The 21321-nt window shown below is 58.5% G+C and overlaps 2 protein-coding genes across 2 annotated transcripts in view; both read left to right on the plus strand.

Annotated features, from left to right (window-relative positions):
• The window catches only part of LPCAT1 (lysophosphatidylcholine acyltransferase 1), a 46903-nt gene extending 39393 nt beyond the window's left edge, over positions 1–7510 (plus strand). Inside the window, exons 12-14 of the mRNA XM_043601586.1 lie at positions 2043–2141; positions 3343–3481; positions 5539–7510. Of these exons, the coding sequence (XP_043457521.1) occupies positions 2043–2141; positions 3343–3481; positions 5539–5723 (423 nt within the window). The 3' untranslated portion in view covers positions 5724–7510. The remainder of the gene's footprint in view (positions 1–2042; positions 2142–3342; positions 3482–5538) is intronic.
• Positions 7511–19774: 12264 nt separating this feature from the next.
• Positions 19775–21321, plus strand: part of SLC6A3 (solute carrier family 6 member 3) — a 41880-nt gene continuing 40333 nt past the window's right edge. Inside the window, exons 1-2 of the mRNA XM_043574275.1 lie at positions 19775–20467; positions 20587–20947. Coding sequence (XP_043430210.1) covers positions 19775–20467; positions 20587–20947 — 1054 coding nt within the window. The remainder of the gene's footprint in view (positions 20468–20586; positions 20948–21321) is intronic.

Here is a 21321-nt window from a genome sequence, read left to right on the forward strand (position 1 = left end):
AAACCTAGTAATATCAGTGTCCCCTTCCCCAGAAATCCAGAATTCCCGAATAACGGGCCTGTTTCCCCATGATCGGCACGTGGGGTCGCCACGGACCTCCCGTCCAGCGCGAGAGGACCCCCCAGCACAGCGTCCCTCACCCCCGCCAGCCATGCGTCATAGTCGGGTCACGTGTCGTGGCTGGACCAGGGGTCCACGGCCACCCGCGCCAGCTGGGCCCCGGGAGTAGAGCTGGGAGACCACACGCCGGGAGCGGTGGCTGCCACGGTCGGCCGTGCCTGCCACGCCCGCTCTTTCCCGGATGTTGGCGTCGAGGGATGGACCCCCGTGGCGGCCAGTCCCACGGCAGGCCATGTGCCGAGCAGCCCCTTCAGCCACAAATGTGTGTGAACAGCACAGCACGTTCCACGTGAATATCACAGCGTGTCCTCTGTGGTGACGTGCCACGTTCCGTGCGGCCTGGCCCGTGGTGGGACCAAGGAGAGGCAAGCGTGTGACTCGGGCACGTCAGAGACACCACAGGCACTCACAGGTCACGGTGACGGGCGTCCTGCTGACGCGTCGCAGTGCATGGCCCCGTGTGCCGCCGTCACAAACCGGCGGGCTGGCCTGGAGGGTCCCCCTCGCGGAAAGGCCGCTCACAGCTGCGTCCTGGCCGCGCGCTCCCGTCGTCGGAGCCCCAGCCGTGGCGGTATTTTCACACTGGCGCTTTGCCACGGTGTCGCGTTGGAACACAGCAGCGAGCGGCGTCCCCGGCACGTGCATCGGGTGGGGACCCGCAGACCCCCCGCCGCGGCACGCGGCTGTTAGGTCTTACTTCCCACCCCGGGCGCCCAGTGGCCCTGCGACGCAGACACTCCCCGTTCCACACAAAGACCCTCAGACCCAGAAGCTAAAGGGCCGGGAACACACAGGCTGAGGGGCCCGAAGTGAACTCACCTGCCTGGCCCCTGAGCTCGCTCCGGAGGCCACCCCGCCTGCACCATGGGCGTGGCGCCATCCCAGGGAAGCCTGTCCCTTCCCTTCGGGGGACGGCAAGGGACCCTTGTGCCCCCACCCCTGTGCCAGAAATCTCCCCGCCCGCGAGGCCTCCACCTCCCCGTCCCAGCTCATCCCACGCCCTGTGGCGGCCTGCTCACTCAACAGCACCCCGGCCCGCAGGCTCCCTGGGGACATGCAACGTGGGCGCGCGGCAGGCCAGGCTGTGTGCCCACCTTTCCACGTGCTCACCTAGGTTCTCGGGGCACAGATGAGAGCCTTGCTGTCTGCTGGGGTTTTCTAGAAGGAGAGCCTTAGGCAGCGGGCACCGCATCGCGTGAACTTTCCGGAGGAGATTCGCGTGCTGCTCTTGTAGACTTTGAGAATCAGTTGTAACATCCTAAAAGGGTGTGTGCTGAGGTCACCTTGTAAAGGCCAGTCGGCCGTGAATGTTCTTACAAAATACTCATTTCGTGGGGCGCCTGCGTGGCTCATTTGGCTAAGCGTCCAACTTCAGCTCACGGTCCGTGGGTTCGAGCCCCGCGTCAGGCTCTGTGCTGACAGCTCGGAGCCTGGACCCTGCTTTGGATTCTGTGTCTCCCTCTCTGCCCCTCCCCTGCTCATGCTCCATTTCTCTCCCTCCCTCTCTCTCTCTCTCTCTCTCTCTCTCTCTCTCTCAATAAAACAGATAAACACACACAAAAAAATTTTTAATACACATTTCATGTAAGCAGGTAATAGCAAATCAAGTGGAACTTTTTTTTTTAAAGTTTATCTTGAGGGAGAGAGAGACAGAGAGAGAGTGGGTGCACACACAGGAGGGCCCGGGAGAGAGTGAGAGAGAGAATCCCAAGCGGGCTCTGTGCCGACTCAGGGCTCCATCTCAGGAACTGTGAGGCGTGACCTGAGCTGAAGTCCGGAGTCGAACACTTAACTCACTGAGCCACCCAGATGCCCCTAACCTTCCCGTTAATATCCAGGGATTAGCGTTAACACCCCAGCACCGCCCCACACGCGCGCGCGGAGGGACCGAGCTGTGCCCTGAGGATGTGTCTCTTTCCCAGAGTGGAGACGGCACGATGGATCCTCGGGAGTATGTCGTCGCCCTGTCCGTCGTCTGCCGGCCGTCCCGGACTCTGGACACCATCCAGCTGGCATTCAGGGTAAGTGTGGAGTGCGTATGAGGTCCGTCTGTAGGGACGGCGAGACGCAGATCACATCAGGCCCGCCGCACCCGTTTACGAGCCCTTGCGGTACGGACGGGCTTCCTCTGTGCCCGCTGCCGTTCCACGTAAGCTCGTGTCAGCCGTCGTTTGTGAAAACGCCCAAAACGTCCTCGATCCATTTCCTCCTGCGGTTCGTGGTCCACACTCACGAGAAGGGCACGGGGTAGGATCTTTGTGAGTTCCGGGGCGCCTGGACAGGGCTGCCCTACGCCATCCATCCGGCGCAGCCCGCACCCGGTCCGCTCTCCCACCGCGGCCTCTTCGTCAGCGCGTCGGCTCAGGCTGCACAGCGGCTGTGTGCCCAGCGCCGAGCCTTCCACCACATCCCCGGGATTCTGAGAGTCTGAGAAACACCCATAACGGGGTCCCGGCTCACGTGCCCCCACCCGGCCGCCTCCCCAGGACACTGTCAGCTGGGATGGGGCTGGGCCGGCTTCACTCCCCAGAAACACAGTTTTGTCAGGGTCTGAGAACGGCTCCTTGTTACAGATGCACCTGCTATTCTAATTTTTTTTGAAGGTTTTTGTTTTTGAGACAGAGACAGAGCATGAGCAGGGGAGGGGCAGAGAGAGAGGGAGACACAGAACCCGAAGCAGGCTCCGGGCTCTGAGCTGTCAGCACAGAGCCCAGTGCGGGGCTCAAACTCACAGACCGTGAGATCATGACCTGGGCCGAAGTCGGACGCTCGACCGACTGAGCCACCCAGATGCCCCCAGATGCAACTCCTATTACCCAGACTCGTGAGAGCCTGATGTATAAGCCAGGCAGTGCTTGTATCTCAGTGCTGGGGTCCCACTGGACGGGCAGGCTTCTCAGGCCACTGAAGGAGGGGGAGCCCGGGAGAGGGCGGCCCCCGGCTAACGGGCAGACCGACGGTGACCAGCCCTGGGGTGCTCACACTGCGGTTGACAGCTGGTGCCAGCCCCACAGGGACTCTCTCGGTCACTCGCCAGAACCTAAGCAGAAGCTGTTGGAAAAGGTCAGTGGGTCAGCCACCCCCTCAAGGTCAAGCACGGTGGTGGCACATCCATTTCATTGAGCACCCACGCAGGCCTCTGTGCTCCTGGGAGTGGGAGCCGTGGGGTCAGGGCCTCTGCACAGTTGGGGGATCGTGGGTGACACCTGCCTCTGCCTGCAGATGTACGGGTCACAGGACGGCTGCGTCGATGAAGGCGCCCTGTCCAGCATCCTCAAGACCGCCTTAGGCGTGGCCGAGCTCACCGTGACCGACCTCTTCCGGGCCATCGACGAGGAGGAGACGGGGAGGATCACGTTTGGTGAGCGGCCCGGGCGCAGGGGGAGGACGGCTGCATTGTGCAGGCGTGTGCCCAGGAGGCGGGCCGTGGGAGACACCATCCATGCTCGCCAGGGCCCCGCGGTGTCTCGGGCTACACAAGATTGTCCGAAGGAAGGTTCTTCCCCAGACCTGGCGGGGATGGGTTAGGCCACTTGGGATCTGATCCCTGCGGGGAATTAATAGGGCCAGACTTCAAGCCCAGGCTCGAACCCCAGATCCATGCCACCCCCGAGGGCAGCGGGCGGTGTGTGCTGAGGCCGGGCCATGGCCGCCCACGGGGGTCCGCGATCCGGGTTCTCCGTGGAGGCGGGGAGCCAGCCCCATCAGGACCGACCGCTGCAGGGAGGGGGTGGGGGGTCGGCTCATTGCTTTCGGCCACGCAAAGTGGGACAGCCAAGATCTTCGGGGACTCAGACCTGAAACCCACCCGCAGGCCAAGGGGGAAGGGGGAGGGGCAGTAGGACCCCCAGGAGGCAGCCCCCTGTGCACACCAGCCAGTGCGCACGTCTGGAAGTGAATGTTTCCTCGCTAAAAAAAACAGTAGACATTTGCTCAGGAAAGGTCATTGTTCGTGTCTTGTTTGGATGTGTTTTTAAATTGCGTCCAAATGTCAGACACGTGTGTTGGTTTAGCGTGAGCGTGTGTGTGTGTGTGTGCGTGCGCGTGTCTCCGCCTCAGGGCAGGTGGTGTTGTCCGGGCGCACTGAGGCGTGGTGATGACGTGCCAAGTGAGCACCTTCCAGAAAAGCCCTCCCACACCCAGGCCTAGAGCGTCTCCAAGCCGTTGGGGCGCCCCGGGGGCACTCCCCACCCCAAGACTGGGTCCCAGGCCTGGTAGACGACGCGGGGGCTCAGAGCCACTCAGGTGATCGGCCGGGAGGGCGACCCTGGTGTCTCCAGCGCGTAGACGGGTCACCAGTGGCGGCTGCCTCGCAGGTCATCAGGTCACGGTGTGGACAATTTGTCCTGCCTCTGAGCCGACTCCTGGGTGAACAGCGGCTCCTTTGCACGTGCCAAGCACCCGGAGTACACCCGCACCTCGAAGACCACGTTCGCCTTAGATTTCCCCAAGGCGGCAAAGCCGAATGGCTCTGAGCCCCGTTCATGCGCAGCCCCCCTCCCCCCCATGGACCCCAGCCCTCCCCCCTCCTCCCACATGGACCCCAGCCCTCCCCCTCCCCCCACATGGACCCCAGCCCTCCCCCTCCCCCCACATGGACCCCCCCCCCAGCCCTCCCCCTCCCCCCCAGCCCTCCCCCTCCCCCCCACATGGACCCCCCCCAGCCCTCCCCTCCCCCACCACATGGACCCCCCCAGCCCACCCCCTCCCCCCCACATGGACCCCAGCCCTCCCCCCCACATGGACCCCCCCCGGCCCTCCCCCTCCCCCCTACATGGACCCCCCCAGCCCTCCCCCCACATGGACCCTCCCAACCCTCCCCTCCCCCCCCACATGGACCCCCCCAGCCCTCCCCCTCCCCCCCCACATGGACCCCCCCCAGCCCTCCCCCCACATGGACCCTCCCAACCCTCCCCTCCCCCCCCACATGGACCCCCCCCAGCCCTCCCCCCACATGGACCCTCCCAACCCTCCCCTCCCCCCCCACATGGACCCCCCCCAGCCCTCCCCCTCCCCGCCCACATGGACCCCCCAGCCCTCCCCCTCCCCCCTACATGGACCCCCCCAGCCCTCCCCCCACATGGACCCTCCCAACCCTCCCCTCCCCCCCCACATGGACCCCCCCCAGCCCTCCCCCTCCCCGCCCACATGGACCCCCCAGCCCTCCCCCTCCCCCCCACATGGACCCCCCCAGCCCTCCCTCTCCCCCCGCACATGGACCCCAGCCCTCCCCCCTCCCCCCACATGGGCCCCACCCCTCCCTCCTCCCCCCACATGGATCCAGCCCTCCCCACACACATGGACCCAGCCCTCCCGGGAGGGTGTGAGATGTAAGCTGGTTGCCCATGCAGAACCAGGCATGGCGGCCCCAGGTTCCAGACGTCTGTCCCCCTGTAACCCAGGTGCCCGTCTTTTCAGCCGACTTCCGCAGGTTTGCAGAAGCGTTCCCCGACTTTGCAGAGGACTACCTCTACCCTGACCAGACGCGTCCTGAGAGCTGCCCGCAGACGCCCCCAGCTCCAGCCCCCAACGGCTTCTGTGCTGACTTCAGCCCTGAAAACTCGGGCGTTGGGAGGAAACCTTTCCGGAAGAAACTGGACTAGGATGAAGGTTTCTGGCAAGATGAGGCGTCTCCGTGGCCCAGTCACCACCCGCCTCCACGTGGCCGTGCGCCCGCCGGCCTCAGGCCCATCCACAAGACTCGGGCTCGCCACCCTGCTCCTCCGTGGACAGCCCCGCGTGAGGGAGGCCGCGTGGCCGGGTGCCTGTCCCCGTCGCCCGGACCATCCTGGCTCGTTTCCACCACGGTCTCTGCCACGTCCCCGTTCGTGTCCCTTCTCGGCGGCTCGCCCGGCGGACGGGCCTCCACGTGCACGCGCGACACACGCTTGAGACCAGGGCGCGTCACGCGCGTTTCCATCCCGGCACAGACCGTCCGCCGACCTTGGGGGTCACGGGCTGGCTGGGCCGCATCTAATTTTAAACGTTTCTGTATCTGTGGGCGCTCGCGGGCGTTTTATAAACTTCGTTTAGATACTTCGGGAAGCTCACAGTGTTTTTTAAAAAAAAAACAAAACTTGTTTTCTACTTCATTTTTCCTTTCAGGGCTAGAGGATATTTATTTACGGGCCCTTTTGTGATCAGGTCCGAGGCTGTGTGGGGCTTTGACTTCAGCCTCTTGCCGGCCTCTCTCCACCGGGTCCACCCGTGTCTGGGTCCCCCACACACGTGGCCCAGAGCTCGCATCTGCCTCTTTAACCCTTTTCAGACCCCTCTTTTCTACAGACGTTACCAGCCTGGTGTCTCCGTGTAACGGGACGTGATCTGCCTCCCCGTGCACATAGCGGCCTCAACGGTGGTGCTGGGCCGACAGGGGGGCTGCCGACGGGCCGGGCCTGCTGGGAGGCCGACCCTCGTCCCTGCTCCCGGTGCTGGGTCCCACGTGTGCAGGGGGAGGAGCTGTGGGGGAAGGGAACCGTGTGCAGACCGCGGGAGCCGGTGCCTGGGGGACAGCCCGTGCGGATGGCAGGAGGTCTGGGGAAGGCTGTCAGGCCTCTGGTGACCCCGAGGGGAGGAGCACAGCCTCCAGACGCAGGAAAGAAGGTTCCTGTCGCCTTTCCCCCCCCGGAGCTCGGCCTGGATCACTCCCTGGACACACAGCTGGAAACCTGTCCTTAAAGCACAACATAAGCCCCGCGGTCTCCACTCCGTTCCCTGAAGCAAAGCCTCTGGGTTTGCCTGGGGGGAAAGTTCTTCTGAATTTCTAAAGTTGTATTTTGTTCTTGGGCCTCTGCGTAGGAAGTGACCGCCAGGCCCGAAGTACAGGAAAAAGCGTTTGTAACCTCCCCAGGAGTTCTCGGTGCGCATTTCCATCCACGGCCACGGCCACGAGTGAAGGAAAAGCCCCCCGGCCTCGGCTGTGCCCCCTCCCCGACCACACCAGCGTGACAGTGCCAGCTGGGCGCCCGCGGTGGCCAGACACAGCCTGGCGGTTCACGGCGATCAGTTATGTGACTGTAGATGCATAAAGTTTTGTTTTTAAGAGAGAAAACGTACAAGTGACGGATGAAGGAGGTGAACAGACTAAGATATCCCGAGGGGAGGCCCCTCCCCGTCTGCGCATGAAGGGCTGTTTGAACGGAATGCCGGGCGCATTTTCAGGAAAACAGCCTCTGATAAGCAGACTTGGGATGGATGTTTGTTCCTCCTGCGCTTCCGTGCGGCCTCGCACCTGCGGGCGTTCAGAACGTGGATATGGATGGACCCCTTTTGTGGGAGGTGGGGACGGAGACGACGGGGGCCCCGCGGGGACCGGGGGTCCGGGGTGGGCTCCGTGAAACAGCTTTGGTCTCCACTGGAATGAATAAAGTGTAAAGTCGTACGTACCTGAGGACGCGCCTTGTCACGTGTCGTTCTTTATTGGAGACGCGACCACAGACGGTTCTTGGGCCACGACCGAGAGCCCGTCAAGATGGGGCTTTGGGGGCATGTTTGGAAAGCCCCGGAATTGAAATTCTGTCGCAAACGCGCTCCTGCCGGCCGGGGGCAGCGGCTGACACCCCGGGATCCCAAACGTGTGCGGCCGCCCGCCTGCCTGGTGGGTCGGTTCCTGGGATTTCGCAAGCGCTCCGCGTGGCGCGGCCACGAGAAAGGGTCCGGGCTCGGGCCTCTTCTCAAGGCCGTAAAGGGCTCAGAAGTGGACGAAGAGAAACGGCCAGGTCACGACAGTCCCCAGAAGTAACCGCAACAAGACGGTTAAGTGGCCGCTCCCTCCAAGGACGGGGGAATGCGCCACGGCCCTGCTCGGTGTGACGCGCCAGAGAAGCCGGCCCGCGGGGTGGGCTGGGAGGCTGCGCCCCGAGGTGGCACTCACCCGTGAAACGGTTTTTACTTCCTTGCCCTGTTTCTTGTCATAACTGGGTGTTGCCTCTCGAAGGGTTCAAGTCACATTCGAAGCCGGGGGCTTCCGGGTGTGGCGGGAAGAAGCAGCAGCCGCCATGGGCTGTGGGAACCGTGGCGGTGACAACGGGGTGTGCCTGCCGCGGCCTCTGGGCACTCGGCACATCCACGTCCCCGCCGGGCACGGGCTTGACGGGGACGCGCACCCTCGGGAAGTCTCCATCGGGGACCGGGGGCAGAAGAGGCGTCTCCGCGGCCCCGGCCAGGCCCCTGCTGCGCCCCCCGGAGCCGCCGGTGGGAGAGCGCCAGACCCCTGGCCTCGGCTGGTGGAGCGGCGCTCTGAACGCTCGACGGGCGCTGCCCGTCCGTCCCCTGTCCGCTCCCGCACGCGCCTCCCGTCCGGGGTGCTGCCCCTGAGCCACCGCTCCCAACAGACGCGTTACCTTCTCCCCGGGACTTACCCGCCCGCGGACCTTTGCGTCCAGTCCTGGGCAGCGTGAACGCGGACGCGGTCACACCCCCCCCCCCCCCAATGTTGTCTAACGGAACACAGAGCTCACGTCCACCGCCGTTCACGTTCCCACCCACAGCACGGGGAGTCCACGGAGTGGGGGGAGTGAGTGAACGGCCAACCACCTGCGGCGTGTGCTCCGTCGCACAAGCACACGCCGTGCACGCGCACACACCAGGCCAGGAAGGCGTCCGCGTGGCCGCTTACGGGGTTTCCCACCCGCACGCACGTGGCCTTGGCTCCCGCCGTCCCCGGAAGGTGAGTGTCCTTACCTAGCGGAGCATCTCCGTCCCGAGGTATCTGGAGCCTTTATCAGCCACGATCTTAGTGATGAAAGTGCCCAGAGGGCCACGGGGCTCCGCCCTCCCCGTCCTGCGGGCCGCTGAGCTCAGTGCGGGGGCGGGGGGCGGTCAGCTGTGTCCCCAGGCGGTGGCGCTCCATCCTTAGGAACCATGACCTCAAAGCGAAGGAGCCCAAAGCCGCGAAGAGAAGCGGAAGTGCGTGACCGGCCTCCCGGGAACGAGGGCATCCGGCAGGTCCCCCCCTCGCCCCGGGGGACAGGCCACTTGCAGACCCGTTGGTGTCCGGGCGGCGAGCCGGTCCGCCGGGCGGACAGCACAGGGAGGGGCGGGGAGTCTGCGCAGGAAACACGTCAGCGCTGCTCCCGCTTCCCTGGCCAGAGAACCACGCGCAGCTGGAATCGGCTTGGGGGGGGGGGAGGGGGTCTGTCCGGAGGAGGGACCTGCCATGAGGCAAAACCACACCAGCCCCCACCCCCCCCCCACCCCCCCGTTACTACCAGGTGTCAGAAGAGCCGCCGCCCTGCCTGGGTCACAGGAGTGTCTCCTGCTAGGAAACAGCCCTCGGGACACGCCCACATCACGGATGTCCCCCCGGGCCGGGTCCTGGTGCCTCGGGGCTCCTTCGTCCAGCAAGGCCAGCTGCTTCCGGGCGGGGGGAGCTCGGTAAGAGCAGGGGTGCAAGCGCACGCCCGGGCTTCCTTTGGCAAAGCCCCGCCCCTAGTGCCGCACACGACCCGCCGTGCGGGAGGAAGCCCCCGGTTAAGTGTGCAGACGGTGCCGGCAGAGGTGCCCAGGGTAGAGGAGACAAACGCATCCCTGGAAGGAGCTTATTAAAACGAGGACACGGCCTCCCTCGGTGAAGGAGGATCCAGGGTGATCGGCCGGACTCCAGGGAGCGGCAGCACCTCGGGGGCCACGTCCGGGAGCTGCTTCTGTCAAGGGGGAACCAGTGTGACCACATCGGCCCGGGGGTCTCCCGGTTGACCAACTCTGCTTCGTCTCAGTCCCCTTCCAGGGCCGCCCTGTGCAGGTGTCCACACGCTGCGTTGGCTGGGAGAAGAGGCAGCCGCCGTCCACCCCGTGTGTCCTGCCCTGGACCGAGTTCCAGAGACCAGACCCTTTGGGGAAAGTATTCTCGAGAAAATAGCAGTGTGCGGTCCCGGGGACACACGGGCCAAAAACAGAAGGAAACATTCAGTGTTCTGTCACCTGTGATGGAGTCCTGGAACAGGGAATATCAGGGCAAAAAAATTACTTGACAAAGTAACAGCCAGGATCTTTGCAAATCTGTATACTCAGGCATCCCAGAAACACAAGAGGCCACAAGCAGAGTAACCGTAACATACAGCAAACCGCACTGTAAGAAACAAACAAAGGCCACTTACAGAGAGACCATTGTCCAAGCAGCCAGAGAAAGGAAACCTCCACGGCCTGCACATGGAGACCGTGTGCATGAGGACTGTGCACGTGGAGACCCTGTGCGTGAGGACTGTGCACGTGGAGGCCCTGTGCACGAGGATTATGCATGTGGAGACCCTGTGCACGAGGACTGTGCATGTGGAGACCCTGTGCACGAGGACTGTGTGTGTGGAGACCCTGTGCATGAGGACTGTGCACGAGATTGTGCATGTGAAGGCCCTGTGCACGAGGATTATGCATGTGGAGACCGTGTGCACGAGGATTACGCACGTGAAGACTGTGTGAACGAGGACTTGCACGTGGGGGCCCTGTGCATGAGGACTGTGCACGAGATTGTGCATGTGAAGGCCCTGTGCGTAAGGATTATGCACGTGGAGACCCTGTGCACGAGGACTGTGCACGTCGAGACCGTGTGCACAAGGATTGCGAGGATTTGAAAGTAGAATAGGATCGATGTGTATCCTAAGCCCCCAAAGAAACCAAAATGTAGAACTAAGAAGCCAGTAGCAGAAGTAAAATATATTTTTAAATAATACTTTATCTAAACTAAGCAGGAAAGTGAGAAAAGGGAACAAAGGACAGACAATACAAACAGAAATCAGCAAACGGTAAATTTCGATCCAACCATACCAATAATTATATCAAATATAGACTAAAAAACTCCTAAATAAGTTGCCAGACCAAATTTTTTAAAAACCTAACCATTGCTATTTAAAGGTATATTGACAATGTTTAAATGGGAGGTGCACGTGGCGTGCAAACATAACCGTAAGGAAGTCTGTGTGGTCAGACTGTGGTCCCAGTGAGTGTGGAGGTGAGGGGTCACCTTCATGACCATCGAGGGCCCCGTTCAGTCGGAAGACACAATAGCCCCAAAGGTATATGTCCCTAACGGCGTGGCTCGAGATATACTTAGCGAACACTGGCCGAATTAAAAGGAGAGATCAAGAAATCAGCAAATCTAGTTGGAGGCTTTAACACAGCTCTCTCGGTAATCAATAGAACCACCAGGGAAAGAGACATAATTATGGAGGAAATTCGAACAACCCCATTTACTAAATTGACTGAATTGCTCTTTCAAGCGCGCGTGAAGCCGCGGACAAAACAGACGCGATGCTGGGCTAGAGGTGCATCTCTGTAAACTTGGAAGTATTTGCACCGTGAGGAGCATGTGCCTCCTGGGACCGAGGCTGCAGAACACGGGCTCCGCCGGCTGCAGCCCGGCCCACCTGACCGAGTCTCCGGGGGGCCGAGCGGGGCTCCTCCCCGAACGGGGGACCAGCCCCCGCCCGGTGATACCGCCAAGGGCCAGTCGGGCCGATCAATTCTTTTGAAGTGAATAGAAGTTAACGCGTCCACAGTTTTGCTCCTAGTGGCTATGGAGGAACCAAGACCGCCTTGGGTCACCCTCCCTCCGGGAACAAGCCGTCACGGAGGAGACACTGAGGAGGCACCAGCCCGGGACGAACGCTGCGCTGACCCGGCCGAACACAGCTTAAAAGCACGACCTGGAAGAATGAGCGGGCTGTTTGTAAGTGACTTACCTGTAGCCCCAGTAGAAGTGCCAGCATACTCTCAGGAATGCAGAATTGTGCAGCACCCGACACAGTAAAATTCACAACGCCTGCCATCCAGTCGGAAATCACCGGGATGCAAGAAAGCGGAAAAGAGATCTCTCGTCAACAGAACCAGCCCTGGCAGTGACTCGGGTGATCGGATTTGCGGACCAGGCACTGACGGCTTGTCCCACTACACAACCGTTTTCACCTGCTCAGAAACCTCGTGGAGCCAACATGTAACGTGTTCAGTGGAGAATTAAAAGTCTCTTCTGAAAGACACAAATCTAAATTCTAGAGAAGAGAACGACAGTGTTTGAGACGCGAAGGCACGTTTGGGATTAAGGGTGGATTTGACGTCGCAAAAGACGCGGCAAGTAAACTTCAAGATAAAGCCATACGAACAGCTCAAGACGAAATAGAGAAAAAAGAAAGAATTGAACCTTGCATCAGTGAGCGGTAGGAGCTCAAGCTGGGTCCCCAGAGGAAAAGGGCAAAGAAAAATATTTAAAGAAATCACTTTCCAAATCCGATTCAAACTGCAAACCCATGGATCCAATTTGCTCGGTGAGCTCTAAGCACAGGAACCATGACAGAAACTACCAGGCACATCATGATGGCTAAAAGACAGTGGGCCGAGGTCTTTAGGGTGGGGAAACAGAAGACCACCAACCCAGGATTCTTTACTCAGAAAACAGAGAAATAAATGTTTTTTGAGAGAGAGAGAGGAGAGCACACACGAGCGAGCGGGGCCGGCGGTGGGGGGGTGGGCGGGGGGTAGACAGAGGGAGAGAGAATCTCAAGCCCAACTCGAGGGGCTGGATCCCAGGACTCTGGGATCATGACCTGAGCCAAGACCAAGATTCAGACGCTCAACCGCCTGAGCCACCCACCGCCCCGAGATGTCTTTAGACTTAAAAAAGCTGAAAGAATTCATCGCCCACAGACCCTACCTAAAAGAAATACTAAAGTTAGTCCTTAAAGCAGAAGGACAATGATACGGTTTTGAAATCTGGACCGACAGAGAATGAGGTCCAGAGATGGGAATTACACTTCTCTTTTCATTATTTAAATCTTTTTAAAAGACAATCGACGGCCTGAAGGAAACCCGACTCCACGTGCTTGGGTCCCCAGCGTGCAGAGGCCACACGTTTGACCACAACATCACAACGACCAGGAGGGGAAAGCAAGTGCCTGCAAAGTCCTCCCACGGTGTGAGGAGGGGGTCACATCACTCAACGGAAGACTGGGACAGGCGCCGAAGTAACACAACAAAGAGACGTAGCTAATGATCCCAACAAGAGGGGAAGTTGAATTTTAAAAAAACGACTCGACCCGAAAGAAGGCAGAAAAGGAGGAAAAAGGGAACAGAGAACGCTTTGGAAAAATAGAAAACAGATGGCAGACGGTAGGTTTGAACCCAACCATGTCAACATTCCCATCAAACGTAGATGATCTCAACACCCGCTCCACCCCAGTGACGGGAGAAACTAAGGATTGGGCTGAAAAGCAAGACCTAACTACATGATGCCTGAAAGAAACACCCTTGAAATAATGGGTTAAAGGGCAAAGGACAGATGCCGACGCTACTGGAAAGAAGGAGGAGTGATGGTCCTAGCATCAAAGTCAATTTCGGAGCAGAGGTTATTAGGGTTCAGCTCCCCAGGAGGACGGAACGGTCCTACGTGTGTGACCCACACAGAGCTTCACGATCGGTGGGACCGGGACACGCAGAGCCGCAGGAGAAACGGGCGGGTCCACACAATCCACCTGGGGTCTCGGCACCCGCCTCCCAACCCGGATTGGACGAGTGTGCAGAAGTGCACAAGGATACAGACGACAGAAACCGTAAAACCAGCTTGCCCTGTTTGAGTTTGCCTATCACCCAGTGACACAGAATATACCTTTTCAAATGCGTGTGAAGCACCTACCAAGATCGTCCGTACTCTAGAATATAAGATGAGTCCCAACAAACTTAAAAGGATCCAAGTGTGTTCTCCAATGAGAAAGTAAGTAAATTAGGTACCGATACAAGAGATACATCCAGAAAAGAATAAAATATACACAGAAAATCCTCAAATATTTGGAGACTAATTTGGCACATCTATGAATGACGATGGTTCCAAGAGGAAGTCAAAAGGGAAATTAGGAAATATTTTGAAATGAATGTAAACAAAAATATTTCAAACTTTACGAACTTTATGGCATCAAATGCTTAGATTTAAAAAGAACAAAGGTCACGAACGAGTGACAGCCTCCACCGAAAGCAATCCCAGCAGGATTTTTTTATGGAAATGGGAATGTTGACTCTAAAATTCATACAAAAATGAAAATGACCCAGAATAGTCAAAAGAGCTTTGAAAGAGGACAAAGTTGTGTGACTTTTATTACCGGACGTAAGAATGCATCACAACACAACAGTGACCAAGATAGTGCTGTACTAGTCAGCTCAGCCACCATAACAAAAACACCATAGACTGCATGGCTCAAACCACAGCAAGTTATTTTCGCACAGAGGCCGGGAAGTCCAAGACCAAGGTCTGTGCAATTCAGTTCCTGGTGAGAGCTCTCTTCCTGATCGCAGAGGGCCGACCGATGTCTGGCTGTGTCTTCACGTGGTGGGCGGGGAGAGGGGTCATCCCTTGTTACGAGGCCACAGTCCAATTGGGCTGATGACCGCATTTAACTTTGCCTCCTAAAGACCCCATCTCCCATACAGTCACCCTGGGGTTAGGGCATTTTGGGGGCGGGGGGACACGATTCGTCCATAGCAAGAGTGGAACCAACCACAAAATGGAGGAATAGGTCAAGGAAACAGCTGAGAAATAACCCCACACCCACATATAGGGCAACGAATTTTTCAACCAAGGTGCAAAGGCAGGTCAGTGGAGAAAAGATGTCTTTTCCACAAACGCAGCAGAAGCTACGGGCTGCCCACCTGTAGAATAGCGAACTTTTGTCCTTATCTCGACCATGTCAATTAAAATGGGTCATCTACCTAAATGTGCAACCTGAAATTTCAAACATTTCAAAGAAAAACTTGGTGAAAATTTTTGTGATCTTGGGTTAGGCGAATATTTCCCAAATACAGCACTTAAAAGCAAGATCCATAAAAGAAAGAAAAAAAGTAAATGAGGCTTCCTCAAAATTAGTGTCTTGTTTTTTGACAAACTCCACGAAGAGAATGAAAACATAATCCAAGACCAGGGGAAGGATTTGCAAATTACCTATCTGATAAAGGATTTATAGCTGACGCATGTAAAGAACCCTGAAAACTCGAGAATAATGAAACAATCCAACGTGCAAGATGTTTGAACAGACACGGACGAGAACTCGAGGGCAGCCACACACAGGGAGGTTGCTGAAACATCTCTGTCGCTAGAGACATGACAACTTAAACCAGGAGACACTATTACACAACAATTAGGACAGCTGAAGTTAAAAAGACTGACCATGCTAGGTGTTGCAAGGATGCGGACCAACTGACACTCTTATACGTGCTTCACAGAAAAGTAAAATGGCATGACCACTTTGCAAAACAACCTGGCAGTTTTTAAAAACAGACACACATCTACCAGACGACTCAGCCGCCCCACAACTAAGTGCTCACCCAAGGGAAATGAAAGCATGTGTCCATACAAAGTCCTGTACACAAATGTACATAGTGGTCTTATTTATAATATCCTAACGCCCATCAACAGGTGGAGGGTGCATGGGCAATGCTGGAAGTATATAGTGTTTCAGCAAGAGAAGGAATTAACTGCTGATTCACACCATGACATGGAGTCATCTCAAATACGCTGAGTGGAAAAGAACATCTTAAAAAACAGTGCTTACTGTATAGCTCCAAGTATATAAGATTCTGGGGAACATAATCTAGAGCTACCGCATCAGAGGTTGCCTGGGATGGGGTGGGGTCAAAATGGATCACCAAGGAAGGGGGAGCTTGAGAAGGACGAACATATCATCATCCCGATTGTGCTCATGTTTCCACAGCCACACCAATAACCTATCAAACTACACTTGAAATGCGTTTGTTGTGTATAGCTCAACAAATCTGTTTCTTTTTTAACATTTATTCATTTTTTTAAGAGACGGAGAGACAGAGCACGAGTGGGGGAGGGGCAGAGAGCGAGAGACACACACACAGAATCCGAAGCAGGTTCCAGGCTCCGAGCTGTCGGCACAGAGCCCGACGCAGGGCTCGAACTCACAAACCGCGAGATCATGACCTGAACCAAAGTCATACGCTCAACCGACGGAGCCACCCAGCACCCCAACAACAACGCTGTTTTTAAAAAGAGGACACAAGTGGCAAAATAATGACAGAAACAGTAAGATCGGTTTTGTTAGGATGGTGGGATTATGAATGGTGGTTCCTCTGTCCCCCATTTTCATTCTTCTTTTTTAAGGCTGTTTTGGTTGCAGTTGTCATTTCCATCTCCATATATTTTCTAGAATCTGTTGGTACATTTCTTCAAAAACAGCAAGATCGAATTCTGGTTAGTATCCAGTTGAATCTGTACATTAATTTGAGAACTGACATCTTAATAGTGAGCCTTTCCACCATGAACATGGTATACCTGTCCACTGATTTAGGCCTTTGTAGTTTCTCAGCAACGTATTCTAGTTTTTAACACAGGGTAGGTTTTTTTACGAGATCTGCACATATTTTAGGCCGAGGCATTTGTTTTAGGTGGTACTGCAAGTGAAATTATTTTAAATTGTATTTTACAGTTGATTGTTGCTGGTCTATAGAAATACAATTGACTTACGTTACACCCCACGACCTTGCTAAATTCACTTATTAATTCTAGTAGTTGATTTTAGGATTCCTTAAGACTTTCTGCATAATTATGCAGTCTGCCAATAAAGATTTTGTCATCTTCTTAATTTCCTCTGAAGTCTCTTACGATACAACAAACAATTAGCCAATGCCCGTGAGCCAATTGAGACCTCTCTCTGGCCATCCCTCTGTCTTGGCTAAGTAACAGCCTGACACACTGCTTGCTTCTCTGCCCACTGGGAACGTTTCCTGCCCCGGTGCCTTCTGAGGGTCCCTGCGATGCTGCAGCCCTCCACCTCCTGGTGGGGTCAGTGTGTAGTCTACAACATATGGGATCCCCGTGTGCTTCCTCAGGCAGCCATGAAGCTAGAGGTAGGGGCTACACTCGTGCAACAAGAGCGGGCCCTCGTCCGTGCACCCTCGTGTGTCCCTCGTCCGTGCAGCCTCGTGTCTTCAGCATCTACTCGAGCGTGATTCCGTAGATATAGCTTCCATTTCATGATGGCAGGTTGCTGTCAATACCAAACTTTATGGGTTTGTGACGTTGGTTTATGATGGGCTGTTGAGGTTATGTGCTAACTTAGAGTTCCATAAGTTTCTGCACGACTCAGGAACACACCCATTCAAAAGGAGAATACGTATTTTGAGAAGAGTATTTGGCTATTCTCCAAAACTCTACGTGTCTGCACTGTGGTCACCTACAGACGCTCCACACCAGAGGCTCCATCTTCTGGAAACCCCTCCCACCCTATTGGTTCTGCTGAGAGGGGGTCCCTGAACCCGCAGCATGAGTACCACCCGGGAACTCGTCATGTCAGAAATGAAAGTCCTCAGGTTCCACCTTAGACCTACCGAATCTAAACCTGAGGGTGAGCCCCAGAGATCTGTGCTTAATGCACCATAAACACAGTTTATTTAGGGGATTTCAATACATGCTACAGTCTGAGAATAATCACACCCTTACGGAACCCTTCCTGCTCTGGGCTCTCCTCGAAATTGAACACCTTGGGGGTAACTCAGGAAATGGGTCAGAGACGCATTCCCAATTGGAAACCCCAAAACCCAAAGACATTCGCCACATATGCTGATTCTTCCTTAGAAGTAGATCGCCAGGTGTAGCTAGCTTTTATTTGGATGTGTATCTCGCCCGGTCCCAAACTGTGGACCCATAGAAATTTCACCAAGATGGCAAGCTTTGGAATATTTATGTTTCTATTTTTTTCCCGATCCTTAGTATGCTTGTGTCTCACTGAAGCATCTTGGTATTTTCTATTTCTTGCTCACCTGGTTGATTCAGCACGCCGTTGGCGGTGTGGACCAATGTCGTGCGCTGTGGAGTGGGTGACAGGCGATAACTGTCTGTGGACTGGACGTGACGGTGAGCTGGAGGGTTGACATAGTGCTGAGACGGGGGGCGTACTGCTCTCCCTGCCATGTGAGGGGAAACCGGCCTTACGGTCTTTCCGCATAATCGTTGGGGTGGGGGGCACTCACTGCATCGGTGGCTGCATAGACCAGGATGTGAGTTGAGTTACTGCAGTTAGGAAACCAGCCCTGAAGGTGGAGCTGAGCCCTCACGAGCAGCTAAAGCAGGTGGTTCTGAAAAGGCCTGAGGGGGCGGCTAAGAATTGAACAGGTGCCATCAGAGCTGGCGGCATGCCTCTGGGGGGTAATGGCTTCCACTTTGCTTCCCGCTGTCTGGTCACTTATGACTGTCTCTTACCGGCAAATTCTAACCTGGAACCGTATGGGGCAGGGACTCGAGGACATAGAGTTCCTGGTTCCTCCCTTGTGGTGCAGAGGAGATCCGAGAAGCAGGCGGTGGTGAGGTCAAGGTGATAAAATAGAAGACAGAGCGCGTGGGGTCCTGGACACGGGGGCGTGGTGAAGGAGAGCGTGTCCGAAGTTCCCAGAGTCAAGGTCACGGGAAATGCCGGGACGATGGCGGGGTGCCAGGACTGAAGGGCCAGCTGTTCTACCGGGCAGAGGCAGGAGGCTCTAAGTCCCAACTGCCTCCCAAGGCTTAAAAGACGTAAAGGTGATTTATACCTTTGCTGGAGAGTTTGGAGTTGAATTAATAACAGGAGCGTGGAAAATGAACGAATGACAAAACAGGTAATAATTAATCCAAGGGACAGCAAAAAAATTCCAAGAAGGGAAATGAAACCCTAGGACGGTGCAGCTCGGTGTGAATAACATCAACACCTCAGTCCGGAGCTGTGAGCCACAGACAGTCTGTGCGCCTCCAAAACTGGAGCCTTAACTCCCAGGGGCCCCAGTGTTGTGCACTGGCCGGGGGGGTCTGGGAAGCTGACTGGGGGTAGACGAGGTCAGGCGGGAGGGGCCCGCGATGGGATCAGTGCCCTTTCGAGGAGAGGCCGGGAAGTGCACTCTGTCCATCCATCTCCACGCCCCACTCGTCTCTCCTCCCCCAGCACCCCTGCCCGCCCACCACGTGAGCGCAAGCCCGAGAGGCTCTCCGGACGCAGACCTGACCGGCACCCTGACCTCAGGCTTGCGGACTCCAGAACTGAGAGAAGTGGACGTGTGTCCGTATGTCTGAACTCCCCCCCCCCCCCCCCACCGTGTGCCTTGGCTTCCCTTGTTGGAAAGAAAACCTTTCTGTCGTTGTCCTTGTTGATTAAAGCTCTGTCGCTCGGCCACTTCTTTCCCTGAAACCCGAGTTGTTGAGCCTGTGCGGGGAGAGGCAGCCCTTGAGCGACGGCCACGGCCGGGTGACGCATTCAGGGTGGTCTGGCCCCATCTTCTGAACTCCCTGTCACCTCCCTGAGTTCTGGGGACTGAGTTGTGTCTCTGTCACAGTCGCGTGTTGAGATCCTACCCCTCTGGGGGTGCTTAGGTCATGAGGGTGCAGGGAGCTCCCTCCAGGTGCAGATGCAGAGACCGCTAGGGACCAGGACCGGGTCGCCACTGAGTGCCTTGACCCTGAGTTGACAGCCTCCGCAACGGGGACAAATAAATTTCTTTGGTTCATGAGCCTCCCGTCCTGTGGTATTTTTATTCCTGTGGCCACGCAGCCTGAGGCCCCCAGTCTGCCTGGTTGTGGTTGGGTCTGGGAGAGCAGTTCCTGGGGCTCCGGGGAAGGGTCCTGGGTTAGCAGGAGGCGGGGTGAAAGGCAGCGAGGGCGGCCTCGGGGCTGGGGCTGGAGCGCAGTGCTGGCATGGTTCTGAGGGACAGGGATGCTCAGGTCCCCTGGCACAGACAGAGCGCCGCGGAGCGACCGCAGGGGGCCCAGACGCACGGCGCAGCCCCGACTGGCGCGGACGCCCCGCCGCCGCGAACGCACAGTGGGGAGACCAAAGGCTCCCCAGGAGGAAGGTCACGCCAGGGACTGGGTCCCCCGGAGGCGGCCACTCACCTTGACACCGTTCCCCGCACGTCGGGGTCCTGCGCCCTGGTGGTGGCCTGGAACACGTACAATCTCGTCGCGGGCACGTCGACAAAGATTCCGGGCCTGTTGGGTCCCAGAGTGGGGTGGGCTCCGGCCGCCGCGGCTCTCCAGGCCCCTCCGGAGAAACCGGCTCCCGAGGCGCACCGTTCGGGCCTACGGTCCCAGTGGCTGCGCGCGGCTCCAGAAGGCCCCGGGCGACCGCCAGGTACCTGGCGGCCCAGAGGCCCTGGCACGGGGTCCCAGGGGGGCAAGGAAGTGCCCCGGGCGGCTCTAGCAGGTGCAGGGGTCAGCCCCGCGGGGCCGGGGACGCCGACGGGACAGCACCCGCCGGACCCGGGACCCCGCGCCGCCGACCGAACCTCGCTCCGCGCGAGCCCCGGCTGGGAGACGCCCGGGGCGCCGGCCGCGGGAAGGGAGGCTGCTGGGGGAGGAGTCGGTGCCGCCGGACGGTTGGGGACCAGGGTCCGCGCAGCAGAGGGACGGGGCGAGTCGGGGCGCCCAGCTCCGCCCGCGAGTCCCAGCGCTGCGCCCGGCGCGCCCGCCGCCCCGCTCCCTCCCCGCCCGCCGCTCCCCCGGGGCAGACGCGGGGACGCCGGGACCGGTTCCTCCGGGCAGCCGCCGTCTTGGGCCCGCGACACCCGGAGCCCGGACGTGTCCCCGCTCCCACGCGTCCGAGGCCCTGGGATGCGCGAGGTCCCCGGCGGAGAGGAGCTGCGCGGGCTGCCGGGTCCGGGGGCGGGGGCGGGGACGGGGGCGCGCCCGGGTCTGGTCCTCCGCCCACCCGGGGCGGGGAGGGGGCGGGGCGGGGCGGGGCGGGCCTGCGACACCATAAGAGCCCCGAGGCCGCGACCGCCCGGCGCTGCGGGACCCGAGCCGGCGCTGGAGCTTTCGCGGGCGCCCGGCGGCGGGACCCCAGCGCGGCGACGAGGCCGGGGCGGGCAGGTAAGCCGGGGCGCATCCGCGGGGCGCGCCGCTCCCCCCCGCGGACCCCGAAGCCCTTGGCCCGGAGGCGCGGAGCCGGGGCGGGCACCGTCGGGGGCCCCGCGGGCTGCAGACCGCGGCGTCTCCAAAAGTGGCTGACGGGGGCGTGCAGCGACCTTGAGGCGGTGCCGACAGGTGTGCCGCGAGGAGGCGGCGCGGGGACGATCGCGCCGCGGTGGCCCCTGGAGTGCCGGGGGGTGGGGGGGTGGGGAGGGAAGAGGGCGCACAGGCCCGAACCGGGCGAGGCCGGCGGGAGCGAAGCAATCACCGATCCGGGTGATTTTCTCGGCCAGCGCCTCGTCTTGGCGGGAAGACTGTGGGATTGCAAAGAAGGG

Source organism: Prionailurus bengalensis, chromosome A1 (genome assembly GCF_016509475.1).
Source record: "Prionailurus bengalensis isolate Pbe53 chromosome A1, Fcat_Pben_1.1_paternal_pri, whole genome shotgun sequence".
Taxonomy (NCBI): domain Eukaryota; kingdom Metazoa; phylum Chordata; class Mammalia; order Carnivora; family Felidae; genus Prionailurus; species Prionailurus bengalensis.